Below are 19,268 nucleotides of genomic sequence, written 5' to 3'. Positions count from 1 at the left end.
ATTTTGAAAATAATCTATCGTATAAATTTATAAATAAATACTCTTAAAACTGATTTACTATATTCGGTTGTCTACTGCAATTTTACTCACATTTAATATGTAAATGCCTGAGTATATCTAACACTTCTTTTTCATAGCATTACATTTGGTCTTTTTCATTGCGTTTTTAGAAACCACACGGCTTTTTTATGAGCGGCTGAATACGATATTCTGTAAACGAGCGTGTTCCAAATTCCAGTTGTTTATCGAATGAGTTTTTCGGAATTAAACTTGTTAAATTAGTCAGAACTGTAAATGGTCTGTACGTAAAAGAGAATTCTCAAGAGAATTTTCAAGCTATACGGTTTAAATAGTTGAATTGTGTGCCAATTGCAAAATATGTAAATATTTTAGTCTTTCGCCTAATATAATTTACAAAATAACTTTGCGTAAACACACTGCAAAATATACTTAGCGTCTTTTTACATATTTTTAACGTTTTTTTTTAGGTGTTTAATAAACAAGAAATAATAGATCCATGTTTGCGATAATATTGATTCCATGCGCAGTTTTTAAATATTCTCACATAATGATTGACTTAAATATTTAAAAAATGTCACTTAAAAATACACGACATTTTCAAATATTGTAAAAATATTACTCCAGACATGTTTTAATGTAGTTGCAACTGACATTATCAGTACCAACGTCAATTATAACGTAATATCAAATACTACGTTTCAAGAATGTTAATCGTTATCAAATATCGTTATAATATCGCAGTGACAGTGCATTAATAATATTTTGCTCATCAAGTAGGCGATCGTTATGATTAACAGTGGACAAGGGGCACTACCTGGTTTCTTGAGAACCGCTGCAGAGCGCAAAACGACCATGCAGACGCCGCACAGACTCTACGTATGAGCGCTATACCGGACATGCTGTATAAGCGCGCTATATAATGATAGTAACGGAGCCTCCGTTGCGAGTCAGTGTCGGGTCGCAGCCTCGCTCTTGCCCTCGGCCTCGTTCGTTATTCTTAACGTCATCGCGGCCGCAGTCAAATCCATGTGCGTGTCTACCACTCGCTACCACCACCACCACCACCACAATACGCCACCACCTTCGCCTTCGCCTTCGCCTGCGCTCGTCTATGCGCATCGCCTCCGCACCCGATGCCTTCACCTGAGTACTTCACTCTTTCCGTTATCCATTCGTCGCGATTTAACGTCCACTCCATTTCTTCCCTCTCGAGGGAGCTGCCAGTATGATCTTTCACGGATTCTCAACGCGATCGTACGCGTTATAATCGGTTATAATGTACTCAGACAGCATGTCCAAAATCGGGACTTAAGACGTCTTAAATGTCTTTAAGACGTCTTATGTCCCGATTTTGGACATGCATGCTGTCTGAGCAGAAAAGTGCAATTCTGCCGAAGTAATTCTTCTTTGATTCTTCTTTTCCCTCCCCCCTTTTTCTTCAATCTTTTCGCTCTTAACCGTTCCGCATCACGGACATGTTTTCTTTCTTCGTGAAACGCCGTTTGGGAAAATCACTTTACCTATTGTAAATGACGACGTTTGTCAGTATAGTTTCTCTCGTGTCAGTTTTACCGGGGTATTACGCCCCGCGATTTACATTTCCTGTTATACTCCACGCATACTCGTATATACATATGCATATCGCGGCTATCTATAGAAATTGTGTACACGCACGCGGTATTATGCCAGGAAATGCGAGAACATCTCATTTAGATGCAACAAGAATATCATATGCATTGAAGCTAAGACCGCAATGGGATATTAAATCCTCTTAGAGGAGACGCGGACCGCGCAATTTATTCGCGGATATCGCGGATCGACGATTTATTAATTTCGAAACTTTTAAGCGAACATATTCTACACGTTTTCCCAGCACGTGAAGCTCGTACGTACAATCTCGGCGGCGAAATGACGCAATAAGTTACACGTTTGCATTTACCGTTAGACATTGTAGAATGATACGCGCATAACTATGCATTCGAGATGACTAAATCCAGTGTCGGAGGTAGCGGCAATCTCGCCTCCTCGCATAGTCCCGAGTGGATCGCAACAGGTGCTTAGACAAAAGATACGGTCTAGCCGGTGCGGGTCGGAAAAGCTCCGTCGCACCCAATCGACCGGGCTTTCGCTTCGATGATGGACGTAATGAGAATCCGGCAACCACCTTCTTATGCCGGCAGGGCGCTAAGTGCCCGCTTTCAAGCCGTCGCGCCTCCGCCTCCGCCTATACCGGTCCGGTCCCGACCGTTTAAGTCGGGATAAATTATTTCGGCGCCGCGAGAAATTGTACCGAACTCTCGTCATTTCTAAATAAGAACGGATGGAAGCCGTTATAGCTGAGGGAAACACCGCGCGACAGGCTTTCTCAAAGATGGGTCGAGGAATACTTTTAGCGACATTGTTACGTTTACGAGCGCGGTTTCTTTGAGAAATGCACTTTAAATTATGTATGTGCAGGGAGGAGAGATATTTGCTATAGCGACGAACATTTGAACAGAGGGGAACTGAGATAACGAGCTTTGGTACCGTAATACTTTCAATCTTGAAACAGTCATAATGACAACCATAATTTTTAACGTTAAGCACATTAATTGCAATAACAAGCACAATTTTTAATATTAATCAGAATAAAAATAAAGAGCTGGAAAGAAGAAAAAAATTTGAGATATCGATGACTATACACTTTGTTCGGCAAGTCGATCTGTCTATGTGGAAAACTTTCCACTCACGTGGAAAAATAATCGCGTTTATAAAAGCGATTACGTTCATAGGCGATAAGCCGCGCGAGTAAACAGATTGTATTACGAAAGGCCACAGTAAAGCGAAAGCTTTTTCACATATCAAGATTGTATTTAAAATAATGGCCCGTAAAAAGTAAGTTAATACTACATACTTTGCGAAGTCGTTTCTTTGTTTACCGTCTGTGAAATTTATTTTCGAATATACTTGTTGTTAGCTTCGAACATAAATTAATATATTTTTACAAATATCACCCTGAGGTGATATTTTTCACAAGCAATCCTTTTCGGTGGTTTTAATTATGCTTATTAGCCTGATTATTATTAAATTAGTTACGTGATTATCAATTTAGTTATGTGATTGTACTGTTTCAGCTTCAGCTTGAGACTGTCTGTCAAGACCGACAGCATGTCAAAACATCGGCGTGTAGTTTGCTGAGCGGAAAAATTTATATAGGTACATTCACGTAAATTGTTATTAGGCACAATTAAAGATTTAGCGCGACCGTATAAGGCACTTCTATCTATTTGTATTATTCACATATCGATTAAATTCACTTATTATTATTAATAATAATAAGTAAAGCATAACCGTTTATGGGTCACTATTTTCAACGTCTGTTAATCTCTAACCGACGGTTAACTTTTCAGAAAAGCAAATAGAAATTGGCTTTTTTGAAAATTAACCGTCGTGGATCACTATTTCCAATGTTTGTTAATCTCTATAACTGACGATTAATTTTCAAAATAGCCAATTTCTATTCGCTTTTCTGAAAAGTTAACCGTCGGTTAGAATTTAACAGACGTTGGAAATAGTGACCCTATGTAATACAATCAATTAGAGAGAAAAAAATTAGAGAGAAATAATATTGTCAATTACTTATTAACTGTGAATTACTGTTAATACATTTCAATCAAGTGAAATCAGGACATTGCAAGAAAGAGCGTGTAATGCGATTAAGAAAAAGCGCATTACGCGTTACTTTACGTAATTAGAAGATCTTATAAGAAAAGAAATCCATATATATATCAGGATGCAAATTAGTAACGTTTCTCTCTCTCTCTCTTATTTCTCGCGTGTCCCGATCGTTTTCAATTATGCGTGTGCTATATCTCCGATAAGGTTTATTACTCCTCTCGTGTTGCACTGTGATGTATTGATCGCGATAATAGAGCATGTAATAGTAACGAAATGCGATCGGCGCGAACGACTTATTCATTCCGTGCTATTATTAATCACGTATCAATTGAGTGTCCCATTTATGATCTTATTCCGGCCACGTATTCGTATATTAAAAGGTGCTTCAAGCAGATCTCTCGTCAAAAGTGCAACCCGCTGAAAAAGAGGATTTATAGGGATGTAATCCTCAGTTTGGCCTGGAAAATCAGCAATCTTTTCGAGCCCCAAAGTATATCAACGCACCTAAACGCTTCGGGGAATTTACATGAAAAATGTTGGAAAGGAAATAAGTTCTCCCACAAGGGTCGTCGTCGTCGCCACGAGCGAATCTTGCAACGTCACGTAAAGAAAGATGTTTTCGATAAAATTGAGCAAAGTTATCTATTATAAAGAATATTTTAAAGAATTCTGTATATCATAAGTCCTGACTATCATAAATTTTAAGGTTGTTTAAAACGGTATATATTGATGTCCATTCTAGAGTCTGCATTCAAGTATACGCGTACCAGAGAGAGAGGCAGCAAGATTCAGAATTCTATATCGTATCAAAATCTCTGGCAGACCGTAAGTAACGACGTATGATTGGCTAAGGCGTAAAAGTGTTGAAAAAAAAATATTATTTACATAAATAATATTATTAAGGTTTCCAAAATCCAGTCCTGACCGAAAATAGCGTTCTTCTCTAATTAATTTAAATCTATCGTTCTTAAATTTGTAATTTTAGCTAAAGCAAAGAAATTCATACATATTAGATTCATAAGTTATAACACAAAAGTTAATTGATTTAAATTGAGTGACTCGTTCTTGGCACGGTACAATTTTTTTACAACAATATTTAATGGTATTTTAACGTCTGTCTATCGTTTAATTCATTTGTATTCCAGTACTATCGCGAATCTATCATTATTGTTGATCGTACATAAATGAACGAACGCCAAATTGGGACAAACTTTGCAGCAATGGGCGCGGAATCGTTTGTGGGAAAATAATAGACAGCGCCGAGAGTGGAGCCGAGGTTGGCGTAAGCAAGCGCATAGATTCTCACCAAGATCTAATGAGAGACAAATGTGGAACGGGAAATGCGCGCTTCGATTCAATTTCTTCAATGTAGGTAGGTAGGTAAATGTGATTTTCCAGCTCCTTTCAATTTCCGGCCGCGAAGTGGAGCAAATTCATCGGTTGTCGGACATTTTAGGCGAATTAGTCGTTGGTGTCTATCACTGATTTGCAGCGGTGGCATAATCTAACAGTCTTTCTCCTTTGTTTTCGCATAGCTCTTTCAGTTATAACGCTAGAATATCTCTGTTAACGTAATATTGCCTTAATAAAATCAAATCCAAAGGTTTGCAGAATTTTTAATCACAAACACACACACACACACACACACACACACAAAGAGATTTAAAAGAGATTATAAAACGCTTTCGCGATATTTCGTACGGCATGATGCGCCAATAAAGTCGCTTTTTGCGCGAAAAAGTATTCTCCTCTTGTGATATCTTTTTGCTTTCTCCGATACACGATATCAGTGTTCCACCCGCGCATCACGTTTCTATCGTCAAAGCGAGAAAGTGGACCTTTCATTGCGTATCATTCCGCCAACTATATCGCTAAGTAGGTAATAATTAAAATAACATCAATCTCAGCTCGAGCATTCAAGTTAAGTTATTTAAAAAATAATAATAATTTTTAGCGGAGTTGTTTTCTTGTTGGTTATTTAAAATGTACACGTAATGATTCGAAATATCAATTCAGTCGCGGATTTTCGCATTTCTTTTCTGCTGAATGACATTTCGAGAAATGTTTTATCGTTTTTATTACTCAACACGAAACTGGTAAACATATTTGTGTCATCAGACAAAATAATAGGTGACGTTCTTCGACAGGGAAACAAAAATGTGTACACAATATCCCGAAATTCGTCATACTGCTCGCCTTTGCAGTTGAGCTGTCTAAAATACGACTGTGTATGTGTGCCATGTGTGTGTGTGTGTGTGTGTGTGTGTGTGTGTTGTGTACTCTCGAGAATCCCTAGGCATAAGGGCATTCCTCAATATGTTTCTCCGCCGTCACTGAAATTCCTCGCGGCGCGATAAAATTTCTCACAGGAATCGCTCATCTGTCCGAAGAACATAACATTCGTCAGTATCGAAAACGACTTCTAAGGAAACGATCCTCGTTTCTCTACCGTCCTCTCGACCGGAAATTACATGACGATAAACGGTAAACGCGTTGTCATATTCTCCACTACACAAAGTGCGTTTGAACGAAAACAAATTTGAGATACCATAAATACAGAATTTTTCCGAACTACTGTACTGCGGTACAACAGGAAAAGAATGATTTCTAATAAAAAATAAAAATAAAAATGTAGAATCAAGTTTTTCCATACAAATAGATATCATTTTTGGGAAAAAATAATTCGCAGAGAATGGAAAATGTACAACACATTTTTAAGCTTAGACGTCTAAAGACTTTGTATCATATAGCAACAAAAACATGTTTCATCAACGATTATCAAGATATATATATATAAAAAGATATAACATTCTATATCTCGAAAAAAAAAACGTTTATATATTTTACACATGTTGAATTTCATATTAATTTCTTTAACAACTTAAATTATTTTATTAAATAGAGAATTGTATTTTTATTGTATTATTATATTGATATTAATAGCCTTTATATTGTATTATTATATCGATATTAATAGCCTTTATCAAAACGAATTTGATGACACGATGCAATCATTTCAATTTTAAATGTAAGTATAAATATATTACTGATTTTTCGATTTACACAATTATTTTTCTTGACATCAAAACCTGCGAGAAAATTTTATTCCATATTCTCGACTTATTTTTTCTTGTAATAATTTATTTTTCTGTTGTACCCTCAATTCAAAGAGACTCTATATACGAAACTAAATGTTCACATATCGAAAAGTTTATAAAATTATAAAAAGATCGTGTTAAGTTAAAAACAAAATATGCATATGTTAAAATTTGATATTAACATTTAATTGGAGTTAAGAACCTCTCAAACATTTATTAATAATATTTATTTATTATATTTTAAATATAATCAATTGATTAAATATAAATCAAACGTATAAGAAGACGCGACAAAGGACGCTCTTAAATAACAGTCTATACATATACTTGCATCTATCTCATCCATATTTGGAATATGCGTGATTTCAAGAGGAGAAAATTGGCCAGAGCGCGCTTTGACTAACAAGTCTACTTGATGAGAGCGACAACGCAAGAGTGGGCGAAAACCAGAGAAACTTACGAATCGCGAAGATAGATGATAGGCGTATAAACGCAATACGCTGATGGATTGCTTTGAACAACAGACAAAGTTATTCGGAGCGACTGAAACAACAACGGAAGAACAATGGAAGCAACGGAGAAGCGAAGAGAGACTGCCTCTCTCTTGTTAACGTCACATATGTGCCTGTTTCGCTTTATCGATGTTATCGCGCACTGGCTACACTTCTGTAAAACATACAAAAATTAATATATAATTTTCTAAAAATAATTATAAAATAATCTATCTAATCTAGAAGGTTTAGAATTTAAAATCTGAAATAATGATAACGCAAATTTGCAAATTGACAAATTCAACGAGGATACGCAACAGAAGAGTGAAGAGTTGAAGAATTCGTTGCAGAAATGAAACGACAAAGCAAAAATAGACACGTGTCATACGACACGTCGCTATGCAGAGCAAATACCAATATCTACTCGACAGTCGACAGCTTGAAACCGAGGACTCGTCAAATTGTGAAAGTCATTCTTCTCGCGAATGCCGGAACACTTGCGAAGAATTTATAAGGCGATCAAGTACTCTCGATCGAGGATGACAGGAAATGAGCGTGTCTATAACTCGATCCCTGCTCGCAGTGCTCGCGGATCCGCCGCTTCCTTCTTTCTCGACGATGTTTGCTTTTGTCGACCCTTCAACGAGGAAATCTTGAAGAGACTCATCGAGTTTCAATCATTTCGTTCGCTTCGTCATTTCGACGGCGTTATGAGCGATAACTTTCGACTGCGAATAATCCGAGTAAGCATTTTTGGTACGTAATTTCAGCTTTATGCAACGCTCGGTAACATTTCATCCGCGTTAATTTCAACTCTACACACGAACGCGCGCGCGCGCACACGCATGGTTTTTTACACTGTTAAATATTAAAGCATGCACAGTTGGAAAATTTGTGTACCTTTGTGAAAAAATCTGCTGATTTAAAGTTTTCGTGTTAAATAATCAACATATTCTTGTGTAAATTTAACACATGTTTGCTTAACAAATATAAAATGTAAAATTATTAAAATGATTTAAAAAATATGTTAAAGTAACACAATTTGTACGTATTTATTAAATGTATTAAGATTTACCGAAAAAGGTGTTTTGAGTTGTTACATTTGTAAAATGTAAAAAGAACATTTCTCATGTGTTAATTCCATTATAAAAGTTAATCGTGCACCCAATTAACTACAAATTACGATGAAAATTACATTTCTTTTTTTGTTAAAATATTAACATAGTACCAGTGTTATCATTTGACACATCCATATTATGTTAAATTAACACAAAAATTTGAGTGGACCGTTTGGGACATGTGATTTATGTTAAATTTAACACAATTTTTCCAACTGTGTAAAATTTAAACCAATACCTTGAGTTAAATTATATTTTGTTATTTTTAACCATTATGTGTACCAAAATTTATTATTTTAACACAAAACAGTATTATTTTAACTTCATTGGTTTAGTTAAATTAACGGCATATTGAGTAGAAGCAGTGGCGACCTATTTTAATGATTAAAAATGACTCAAATTGAGTCGTAATTTGACACTATGATTTTAATAGTAGGAACGCTGAAACTCGGTGAAAATGTGTAATGGTACAATAAAAAGATAAAAGTGGCGATATCAGATAATGCGAAATAGTTTGTATAATCTGCCACTTTTTATAAATATTGTATTTTATACTCTATTGTTTCTTTCTTTCAGGAATAATATTGTGTGATGAGTATGTATTATGAGTAAAAATTTTAAACATGTTACATACATTTGTATGATGTTGTTACAAAAAGCACAAAAATTAGTGTTTGTAATAAATTATAATATGATAATTATTATAGACTATTTGACCATTAATATGCATCAAAATACGAGAAAAATTATTTTCCTGCAAGATTAAGGTGTTCCGCATTACCCGACACATCCCAGATTACCCTTCCAAAATCTACCTTCGAAAACTTACTATAAATAAACGAAATTGGTTTTAGAAACACGTTATAACAAAGATAACAATATATACTAGTAAAATGAAAACTGCATCTATAAAGAGATTTGTTAGGGTCGAATAAACTCACTGATTGAGCGCCCGATCGTTGCTGCCGGTGGTCGCTGAACCCTGCACTCCAGACGCGGCGGCGGCGGCGGACGCCGATTCGTGATGCCTCCGCTCCTTGTGGGTGACGATGCCCATCAGCTTCATCCACGGGTTGTTGGCCGCATGGGTGCCCATGCCGCCGCTCTGCCACATTGCGCTCGCCAGCCTCGCTCCTTACGCGGGAGCCCGACGCTCCGGGCTCCGACTTGTGCTCGAATCCGGCCGCGAACGGCCGTCCACTCGGACCAACGTCCTCCTTCTCCGTCTCGTCCTCTCGTCCCGTCGGATCGATCCCTTCCGACGGGGGTATCTCGCTCTTCGCGCTTTGTGCGTGTCGCGCGACGTCAAGCTCGGGGCCTCGTGCCTCCTGGCCCTCGTCCGAGCTCGTCTCGGGGACAGAAATTCCGCGATCTGCCTTCGAGTCTGCCCGGAGGAGCTGGACCGGAGCAGGGGTGACCTTTACGTCCACGCGGGGGCCCACACGGCGCACCTGCAGCTGCACTGGCCCTGGGTAGGTGCGAGGTGCCCTGCGTGGCCCCGTAGGCTCCCTAGCCCGGCCCCCGAGCACCTCCACCATCTAATCCTTCGTTTCGTCACAAGGCTTTGCCGGCCCCGCACCCCGCACCCTCAACACCACTACCGTCCCGTTTCTTTTTTTTTTGTGCACTCCGCACTCCGCGTTCCTCGCGCCTGACGCTCCGATCTCACACAGCGATGACCGATGACGTTCTCACGACGTCACTGCCGTCTGCGGAATTTCCTGACGAGCTATTCTTCGGTGTTTTCTCTTCCTTCTGACGAAGGTTAAACCAATGGCTGAACGAAGGAAGTTGGCGAAAGGCGGTGGGTCAAGATCCGTCGAACTTTGCGGAGAAAGAGTACAAATTCTTTTAAATTCTTCCACGTGCTCTCGCGGGATTGGTTCTCTTTTGAGGTGGGATTTCTCTTTAAACATTGATCGATCGGGTCTCGATCAACTATGTTGCTACACAGCTACAGAATAATGCATCACGTTCTCGCAATAATGCGATATTCAATAAATTCGTTTCGAAAAATTTTATATTAAATTTTGTTTGCTTCTGAATTTCTAAACCATTTATTAAATAAACTAAAACTAAAATTTATTAAATAAACCAAACAATTATTATTTTGTTCGTCGTCCATGGACTTTTGAAAATCAATGTACCGCTTATAAGTCGAGATGTGACAAAATATTCTTCAATGAACTATTTTTGTAGCAGCTATTGAAAATTACACGATGCATTTACAATTGTATTTTTTTTCTCGATGCTAAATTTTATATTGAAGTGAAGAACTAACCTCCGAACTGCGGCATCTTATTTTTAAACCGTTCGCTTAAAGATTAAATGATAGCATCGTGAAAATAACAATTTAAGCTTGAAAAGAGTCTCGACAATTGAAATTAAAAGCAACATTCAATTTTTTCTTTTCCTTACAAAAGTAAATTGTTGCCATTTTAATACAAAAAAAGGATTGTAAAACGGTCTTTTAGAATTGTCTTCTAAATAAAGTCTTATAATTATAGTGCATGTTCTGCTGTACAGCGGATTATAATATTACAATAAAACATTCTAATTAATAAATATTTAAATTTATATAAAATAATTTTTAACTTTTTCAATCATTAATTAGGTTATTTAACAAATAGATATTGGTCATGACATTTTAAAGCTATAAAGCAATTTTCAGTTTTTAATGCAAAAAATATTGTTTATAATAGAAAACTCTTATTGCTTATGGAAAATATACGATACTTGTAAATAGATTATTTTTTAAAAATAATTCGAATTAGCGAGCGCCTATCAGCCACTTGTTAAAAGGCCGCGGAAAGTGCGAAAAATAAATATTTATTCAACGACACGGGAAACTTAGTTCCTGTTGCGACGCGCTATTAATAAAGGTGCTATCGCGGAAAAACGAGGCTAAGCCGGAAAAAACAGTTGCAACGGGGAGAAAAATGGAATTACTTCCACCTCCCCTCAAGAAACATTACGCGCCAGCCGTCCGACGCAAAGAAGATTTATGAGAAGATTTCCGAGATCTGCAGACAGCTTGTAATCGTAATTAGATTACTCAAGATACAGCTATATCACGATACAGATGACAAGGTATAAGCATCCATAAAGAATACTTAATGCTGATTATGCGTGGTATTATGTAGCGAGCATTGAATACATTTTTTAGTATAAGCGTAAAAAAATCAATACACGCATTTCCGATAGAAAATGCAAATCCAATAATGGCATAAAATTTATTAAGTAAAAGATTATTCGAAACTCGATAAAAAAGTAAAAAAAAATCTATACAGCTAATTAACTGCCGCCGCGAGTTCAAATACACTACGCGACTTCTAACGGACACGGTAGTAGTAACGTATTTTCCATAGACTCTAAGCAGTTAAAGAGGCGTGCTTCAAAGGGTCGAACGCTTCAAAGGGGTGGAAAGATGAAAAAAAAAATTGCCCATGGCGCTTGCATGTTGGCCGGCGCGCGTGTGCCAGATGCATAAGAACCGCAAACAGTCCGCTATCGATCCCCTTAAAAATATCTGGAAATTGGCGTGGTAATGGCCGAGGCTCCGGTTAGAGATAAGTCGCGCCACTAAACGCCTTTTGTGTTACTCGAGACATATTTTTCGCCAACCCACCGACGACGACGACGCGGTTGCTGTGGCTGTGGCAAACTTTCGCGGATGGTGAGACTCCGGTTACAAAGAAAAGACGGAGCTAACCACATGTACACGGCGTGACACACGGAGGAAAATATGGGGGGAAGTCTAGCGTAAGGAGTACGATAAATTGACCATTGAGATATAATGCGGAAGTAATGCGTTTGGTGATTTAAAGGGTAGAAGTTTATCGCGACCTTGCTCGCGTTGAAGAAAGATTCTCGAGTAAATAACCGATTAAAGCAGATTTCTAAGAAGTGATAAATATTCTCAATTTATAATCGATCTTGGATAATTATTACACTCTTTAAATTATATTTACATCATGTTTCACGCAATTGAAATGATTTTGTCAATGAAAAAGTGATATTTCTCAAAGCTCTGGCATTAACTATAAAAATCCTTTCAAATATTTTCCCAAATTATTGTTGCAAAATGCAATACTGTTTATCAAAGTCGTGTTAGCGCTATCGTCAAACGTATCGTCAAGCGTATCGTAATAGTATTATATATGTGCAAAATTAAATAATATAAAAATAGCACAAGAGAACCAATCCCGAGGGAATCAGAATAAATCCGGCACGGTCCGGCATTTCACGAGATCGTCCTGCGCAAATTGCGGAATACCGCGCGCTGCGACTCCGGTCGCCCTTCTCTCTCACCCCCGTCCTTCGCCCGCCCCCTTTCTCACCTCACCGCCGGATCAATGCACCCCTGCAGGTGCAGTCGACGACGTCGTTCGAATGGGTATCGCACACTGCACTTTCGCTCGTTTTCGGAGCGTGGCCCGAAGGACGCGAGGGCCCGTCGTCGCCCTTACAGCACGAGCGACCGTATAGGACTCGCCTCTCCTCTCTCAGCAGCCGGCGCGATAACGCCCGGTACTGAATCGCATCTCGCTACGCACAACCGCGAAATAATCACGTCACACGATATATTAGCCACGGGTCGCCCTTCCTTCGCCTCTCTCATTGACGAAACACCATTTTCACTCCTCGGTCCACCCCCGTCTTTTCCAATCGTCCCTCTCGAATTCGCACATTCTCCCGTTTACTCTGGCCGCGAGCCAGACGCAGCACGAGACCGGCACGTACGCACGACTTGTGTGGATGTATGGTATTAATTTTGAAAAGAAGCGGCTTTCGGATCGATCAAAAAACTGGCACAGAGCCAAACCGGTGACTTTTATTTACCGCGATTGTTGATAACTTATTGAAATGACTAATCGCCGACTCTATCTCGCTTCGAACATCGTCTAAATAATCGAGGTTCGTTGATGATTGACGTTGGCTCGTGGATCTGCGAAAGATTCATATTAAAATTGTTTACGGAGCCAGAAACCATTATATTAGTGCCATTACGTTGATATACCCAAAGATTTTAAAAGAGTATAAATTTTTTCGAGTATTTCAGATTCTCGGGTGCTGTCTCTCGGATTTCTTATGACGACTTCTCATTTCAAATCTAAGATTCTTTATCTCCGCCACGATTTTAAAAATTTTCCCGAATTCATGAGTTCCCGAGCTCGCTAAAAACCCACTAAATCGCACAGTCACACACTCGCGCGCGAAATAAAAATGCAAGCTTTATGCAAAGCGACTTGAACCGCCGAAAGGCACCATCGATACCGCGCGACAATTCATTTAATCGACCAGTTATTCGGCAGCTGATCCGCGATAAGCGTCTCCCGAGGCGAGAGTCCCGCGCCTTCCTCCTCCCGCGATCGCCCGTCTGGCCTAACTGGTTGAACGTTTCCTCGCAGGGAAACGCGAGAGTGTCTACGCGCGCACACCTCGGTCGGGCACGAGCGTCGAACCTGGACGTACCCATCGCCGACACCACGGCACGGGAGCAGCCAATGGGATCGCGCGATCTCAGCCGCATTGGCGGTGCGTGAGAGAGCTCGCGGACAAGGGAAACACACGCGGCGTCCCTCCGCATCGCGAGCCCGCGTTACCCCATAAGGTCTCTGGCAGGACGTATTTCACCTTCGTTCGCGATCGATCGATCGACCTCGTCGATACGGTTGTTCGGATTAGACACATGGATTGAAACGTCGGCGGCGAAACCGAATTGTACCCCGGTCGCGCAATTAAAAATCTAAAATTAGATAAATCTCTCATGAATTCTTAATGAGCTAGCTGGTTATTTGTCCGACACCTAGCCGAGGCTTGTTACTCGGTGGAGTCTTGCGAGAAATTCGTAATGTCAACAGCGAGATGTTAGTCTGACTGAAGTTAATCTGTTTTAACATATTAATCTACTTGCTGTAGACACATTGCAGACCGTGTGATTAATTGATGTGATACATTTAATAATGATCGAATTAAAATTAAAATTTGAATGAAACTATAATCGGATGAGTTACGAGGTTCAAGTAACTGTCATTCGACCGAAATAATAGAACGTAACGGAATTTCGTAATTAAAGTTCAAATGTAACGTTAGTCGCGCATTTAGATTTAAGCATTCAGATACGTCAAAAGGAGTGGATAAGCTAATTAACAATATTAACATGAAAGTAAGAGGATGCATATACGGATAAACTTTTAAAGCTCGATATAATTACTTGATTGAACAATTAAAATTCGATAGATCATCAACGTCAACGTCAGAGATCATCGGAGTCAGTCACGCGTACGAACAGCCGCAGTCGGAGTCCTCGTGAACTTTCGACCTCGAAGACACTATGCTCCTTTCACGGATTTTCAAATCCCTTTCTCAAGAGGCTCTTCAAAGACATTGGCATTGAATATCTGGCGTCGCATCAAAAATTTCAAATCATTCGCGCGTTCAATCTTTATACAGAATCCCAGAAAGATTTATCTTCTTTTTTTTTTTATTCAACCTCGCGTGATTCAGTGACTTTTCCTGATGAGATTTGAAAGCAGTAATTTAACTTATTATTCCGTACGTGTGTGTGTATGGCCTGAGGGTCTCTCGACCCTCGACCCGCGAGTTAAATATTCCATGTAAATTTAATAGTCACGTAGAATCATTTTCGGAAATGCGACACCTCACTCTAAAATAATATCTCAAGTGCAACGAGCGGATCAAAACTTTCGCACTCCTCGACGTTCGCGTCAGAGATCTTAAAAAAAAAAAATTGATAAAAAATCACGCACTAACTTTCAATCCGCAAATTAACGACATCCTGACGTGGGGAAAGAAATCATTTGCGATCGTCGACGATCGCGAAACGACGACCGGCGTCGCTCGACGCTCGATCGGAGTGTTGAAGTCTTCCGGCCGGTTTCGCAGCATCCAAGCGCGTGCCGCGTCCACGGGGCTATCCGCACCCCCGCGAGACGACGCGGAGGCACACGGAGAAAGCGGCGTGTGTCGCCGACCCCCCGATCTTAACCACAAGATTTCTACACCGGAACCATTTCCGGAGGGGGCCGCCTACCGGAAGTCGTGCATGCGTGCCGGCGCGTTTTTTCTTTTATCACAAAAGCACGGAGCCGCAAAAAAAAATGCGTGAAATTTCACGATGCGACGAACCGGCGGGGGTGCTGGGAGAAGAGAGGGGGCCCGGGCGGACGGGAGACAGGGGGACGGGGTGGTGGTGGTGACGGCGGTGGCAGGGGGGTAGCGTGGTGCGGCGTGTCTGTGTGTAAATTGTGGTTCGTGGGAAAAGGCACCCCGACTCTCGAGAGGGAACGGGCGGCCACGAGACTCCCGCGCGGAGCCCAACGTTTCGCCTCACTGCCGGGCTCACTGCAGGCTCTGACGCACCAGAGCAGAGCCTGCCACCTCCTGTGCGCGCCACCCCGCTCGTCCCCACCCCCCTGCGCTTGAGCGCGCGCCAACCGCCCACACCCTCCGCCCTCCATCCCTTCAGCTACCTGCCGGACTACCGCCGGCTCGCCCTCTTGCCCCCGCGTTTCCTGTCCCCCCCTGCAGCTTCATCGCTTACCTCTGCCATCCCTTCCCGGCGTACCTCCCTTTCCCACCCCCTCCCCCACCCTCCCCCCGGCCCCTCGGCGCAACACCGCGCTGGTCGTCGTACACCCTCCGTTATATGCCCTCGTGACCCTGCCATTCTTCGCCACGCGGAATAGCTGAAAAAGGGGTACCGACAAGTATGCGCAAGATTAGAGATGTGCGAACTATTTGAACACGAATCAAATCGAATCAGGCGAGATTCGATTCGATTCGAATTCAGATTCATTAAAATCATATTTTTGTATCCAATTTTAATTGAAAGTTTAAATATGCTTAAAAAAATGCTTAAGAAAAGAAAACTAGCTGTGAGTACTTATTGGTAATAAAATAAACAATATAATTTTATTTTAATTTCTATATATATATATATATATATATATATATATATATGTAACTGAATATTACATTAGAGTATTCTAATAATTTATCTATGATTTTTCGCCTAATTGTTTCAGTTATTGCGACAGTAAATAAAATATATTTTATTAGTTTTACATTAAATATTTAAACATGTTTTTGTTTTAAAAAGAATTTATATTATATAATCGATATTTTCCACATTAAAATATTCTCTTGCGTGTTAAAATTCAATCTAATAATGATTATATTGTTAATTAAAAATTTTATTTCCACGATTCGATTCAAATTCGAAAGAGGAAATAAAATTCGATTCGATTCGATTTGACATAAAAAAATCTTTAATTCATACATCTCTATGCAAAATTGCGGCTATAGATGACCGATCGTATGTGAAATATAAGGGAGAAGAGTTCCGAAAGATTCGAGGGTGGAACTAGAAGGAAAATCTCAGAAAGTTACTTATTATTATTTGCTTTCTCCGGACCAAACATCGCCGAACTTGATTATATAACGATAATTTTGGTGCATCTGCCGAAAACCTTATTCAGATCCTTCCTTTTATTCTCTTTCTCTACCCTTCCGCTGTCTTCTCTCTCTCGCGTTGTAAATTCGTACAATACAATACATAATAAAGACAACGAGTATTTATTTTACTCCGCACAATCACCTGTCGCATAATCCGGCACTGCTGACACTGATCCGACACGTTTCTACCAAGAAACTTAGCTGAAAGTCAGTCTTTAGACGTGAAATTGTTCAGTAGATGAATCTTACGAGTCCCATTAAGTAGATAACGTTTAATAAAGTCAGATGAAGTTTGTCATGAGATGCCGAATTCTCTTTTTCAATTCAAAAAAGCAATTCAATAGTCTTGAGAAACAAATCTTATGTATAATTGTCTTTAAAGTTAATAAAGCTTGTATCAATCAGAAAAAATTGCTGTATCACTCAAGTTCGGAAGTGCTTTGAGAAGAAGTTGAACACTTAAATTAATAGATATGTTTTATACTAAAGCTTTATTAAGTTTGCAAATTAGTTATAATAAACAATTGTACTCGTTAATTATAATAAATCGAACTTATAATAAGTTATTTATGATAAAAATAATTGTATTACTTGTCAGTTATAATAAATTGAAGGTAAATCATTGTCGGAATTCCGATCCAAATCTCCCTTTAGCAGTTTCCAATAAACAATCCATTGTACAATGTATGTGTATATTTGGAAATTGATTGAATGTATATTTGGACTAAACTGTACTAAATGGATAGGAGGAGTTCCCCTAACGCCGGACGGCACCTAGCACCGGACACGCCAATATCTATGCATGTACAAACGCGATCGTGTCGCTGCCGTGGCGGAAAGATAGAGAGAGATGAGCGATAGTCGTGCACGCAGCAACACGCCTCAGTTTTGGGCGGTAAACAAAACAGAGCTGTCGATCGTTTAGAAGGAAAAGAATGTATCGCGTAAACTTGAGACGAGTATACCTATACGAAGTTCCTGTGACTAAATATTTATCCACGTTATATATATTTTTATTTTGACCATTAGCTGTCCCCTGGTACCGGACAGAACACTATCCCCTAATGCCGGACAATGAAAACGTCAACGCTATGTGTCTTAAGTTTATTCTGAAGTATAATATTTTGTTTTCAGAGGATAAAAGAAACACCTAGGAGACATTATGGAAAATAAAAAGAAAGGATCATGGGATCAGGATAATCTAAAAACTGCTCTTGATAAAGTTATGTAAAAAAAAGTGGGACCGAGAGAAGCTTCGCTAAAATATGATATTCCTAAAAGCACTTTACGCGATAAAATTAGATGTCTAAAATCCGGCGAAGAAATATCATTGCAGCCTAAGATTGGTAGGTTCACCTAAACATTGCCACTAGAATATGAAGAAAAATTACCATGTGAACCATGTGAAAGACTTATCGAATCGATGTTTGCCACTGATGAAAAAGGAATTTCTAAAGTTGGCATATGACTTAGCAGTAGAGCTAAAGCTTTCTCATCGCTTCAACACTGAAAAAGAAACAGCTGATAAACATTTTTACTATAACTTTATGGCTAGACATCCCGATTTATTACTAAGAACACCTGAGTGTGATGCGAGCTGTAGGTTTTTTTAAGCCACAGGTACCTAGATTTGTTCTTCTCAAATCTTGAAAAACTCATGAATCAGTATAATTTTCCTCCATCTAACATATATAATTGCGACGAAACGGGTGTCAACTGCGTTCAAAAATATCAAAAAGTTTTAGCTCCAAAGAATGTACGCCAAATAGGAAAGCTTACTTCAGCTGAAAGAGGCAAGAACATTACAGTCCTGTTTTGCATGAGTGCCAGTGGATATTTTATACCACCGTTTTTTGTCTTCCCAAGACAGAGAATGAATGAACGTCTCATGATTAATGCTCCCGCACAGAGTGAAGGCGTCGCTCAACCGAACGGTTGGACGAATAGCGACTTTTTCCTCCAATGATTGAAGCATTTCGTGAAATTCTCACGTCCTTCAAAAGAATCAGCTGTGCTTATGCTCCTAGATGGTCATAGCAGCCATAAAACATTGGATGTCATAAATTTTTTGTAGAAAACATAACATTCACTTGATTAGTTCACCACCACACACTACTCACAAACTGCAACCTCTCGACAGAACTTTTATGAAACCTTTCAAAAATGCTTACCCTGAGCGATGTGACATATGGATGAGAGCAAACGCAGGAGCACGAATAACTGACTGCGATATTGCAGGCCTTGTTGGTGAAGCATTCACGAAAATAGCTCGACTAGACATTGCAGTCTCTGGTTTCAAATGCACAGGAATTTATCCCTTTGATAAGAATATATTTTCAGACATTGATTATATTATCTACCATGTGATGTGACAAACGTTCCATTAGAAGAAACAAGGACTC

At 39.4% G+C, this 19,268-nt stretch overlaps 1 protein-coding gene across 7 annotated transcripts in view; it reads right to left on the bottom strand.

Moving 5' to 3' along the window:
* Shaker (potassium voltage-gated channel protein Shaker) overlaps nucleotides 1–15,934 on the bottom strand; it is a 119,274-nt gene extending 103,340 nt beyond the window's left edge. Inside the window, exons 1-3 of one of the 7 annotated variants that reach the window (XM_071700489.1) lie at nucleotides 15,163–15,928; nucleotides 12,726–13,333; nucleotides 9,327–10,209 (exon numbers count right to left, since the gene is read on the bottom strand). In XM_071700489.1, the coding sequence (XP_071556590.1) occupies nucleotides 9,327–9,499 (173 nt within the window). In that variant the 5' untranslated portion in view covers nucleotides 9,500–10,209; nucleotides 12,726–13,333; nucleotides 15,163–15,928. Of the gene's footprint in view, nucleotides 1–9,326; nucleotides 10,210–12,725 lie in introns of all 7 variants that reach the window. The other 6 variants (XM_071700490.1, XM_071700502.1, XM_071700493.1 and 3 more) reach the window with 6 other exon arrangements.
* Between the last annotated feature and the right edge of the window lie 3,334 nt (nucleotides 15,935–19,268).

Source organism: Temnothorax nylanderi, unplaced genomic scaffold (assembly GCF_030848795.1).
Source record: "Temnothorax nylanderi isolate EJ_2023f unplaced genomic scaffold, tnyl_v1.0 TNYL_tig0022_pilon, whole genome shotgun sequence".
Taxonomy (NCBI): domain Eukaryota; kingdom Metazoa; phylum Arthropoda; class Insecta; order Hymenoptera; family Formicidae; genus Temnothorax; species Temnothorax nylanderi.
This window is presented reverse-complemented; position numbering and strand designations above follow the sequence as displayed.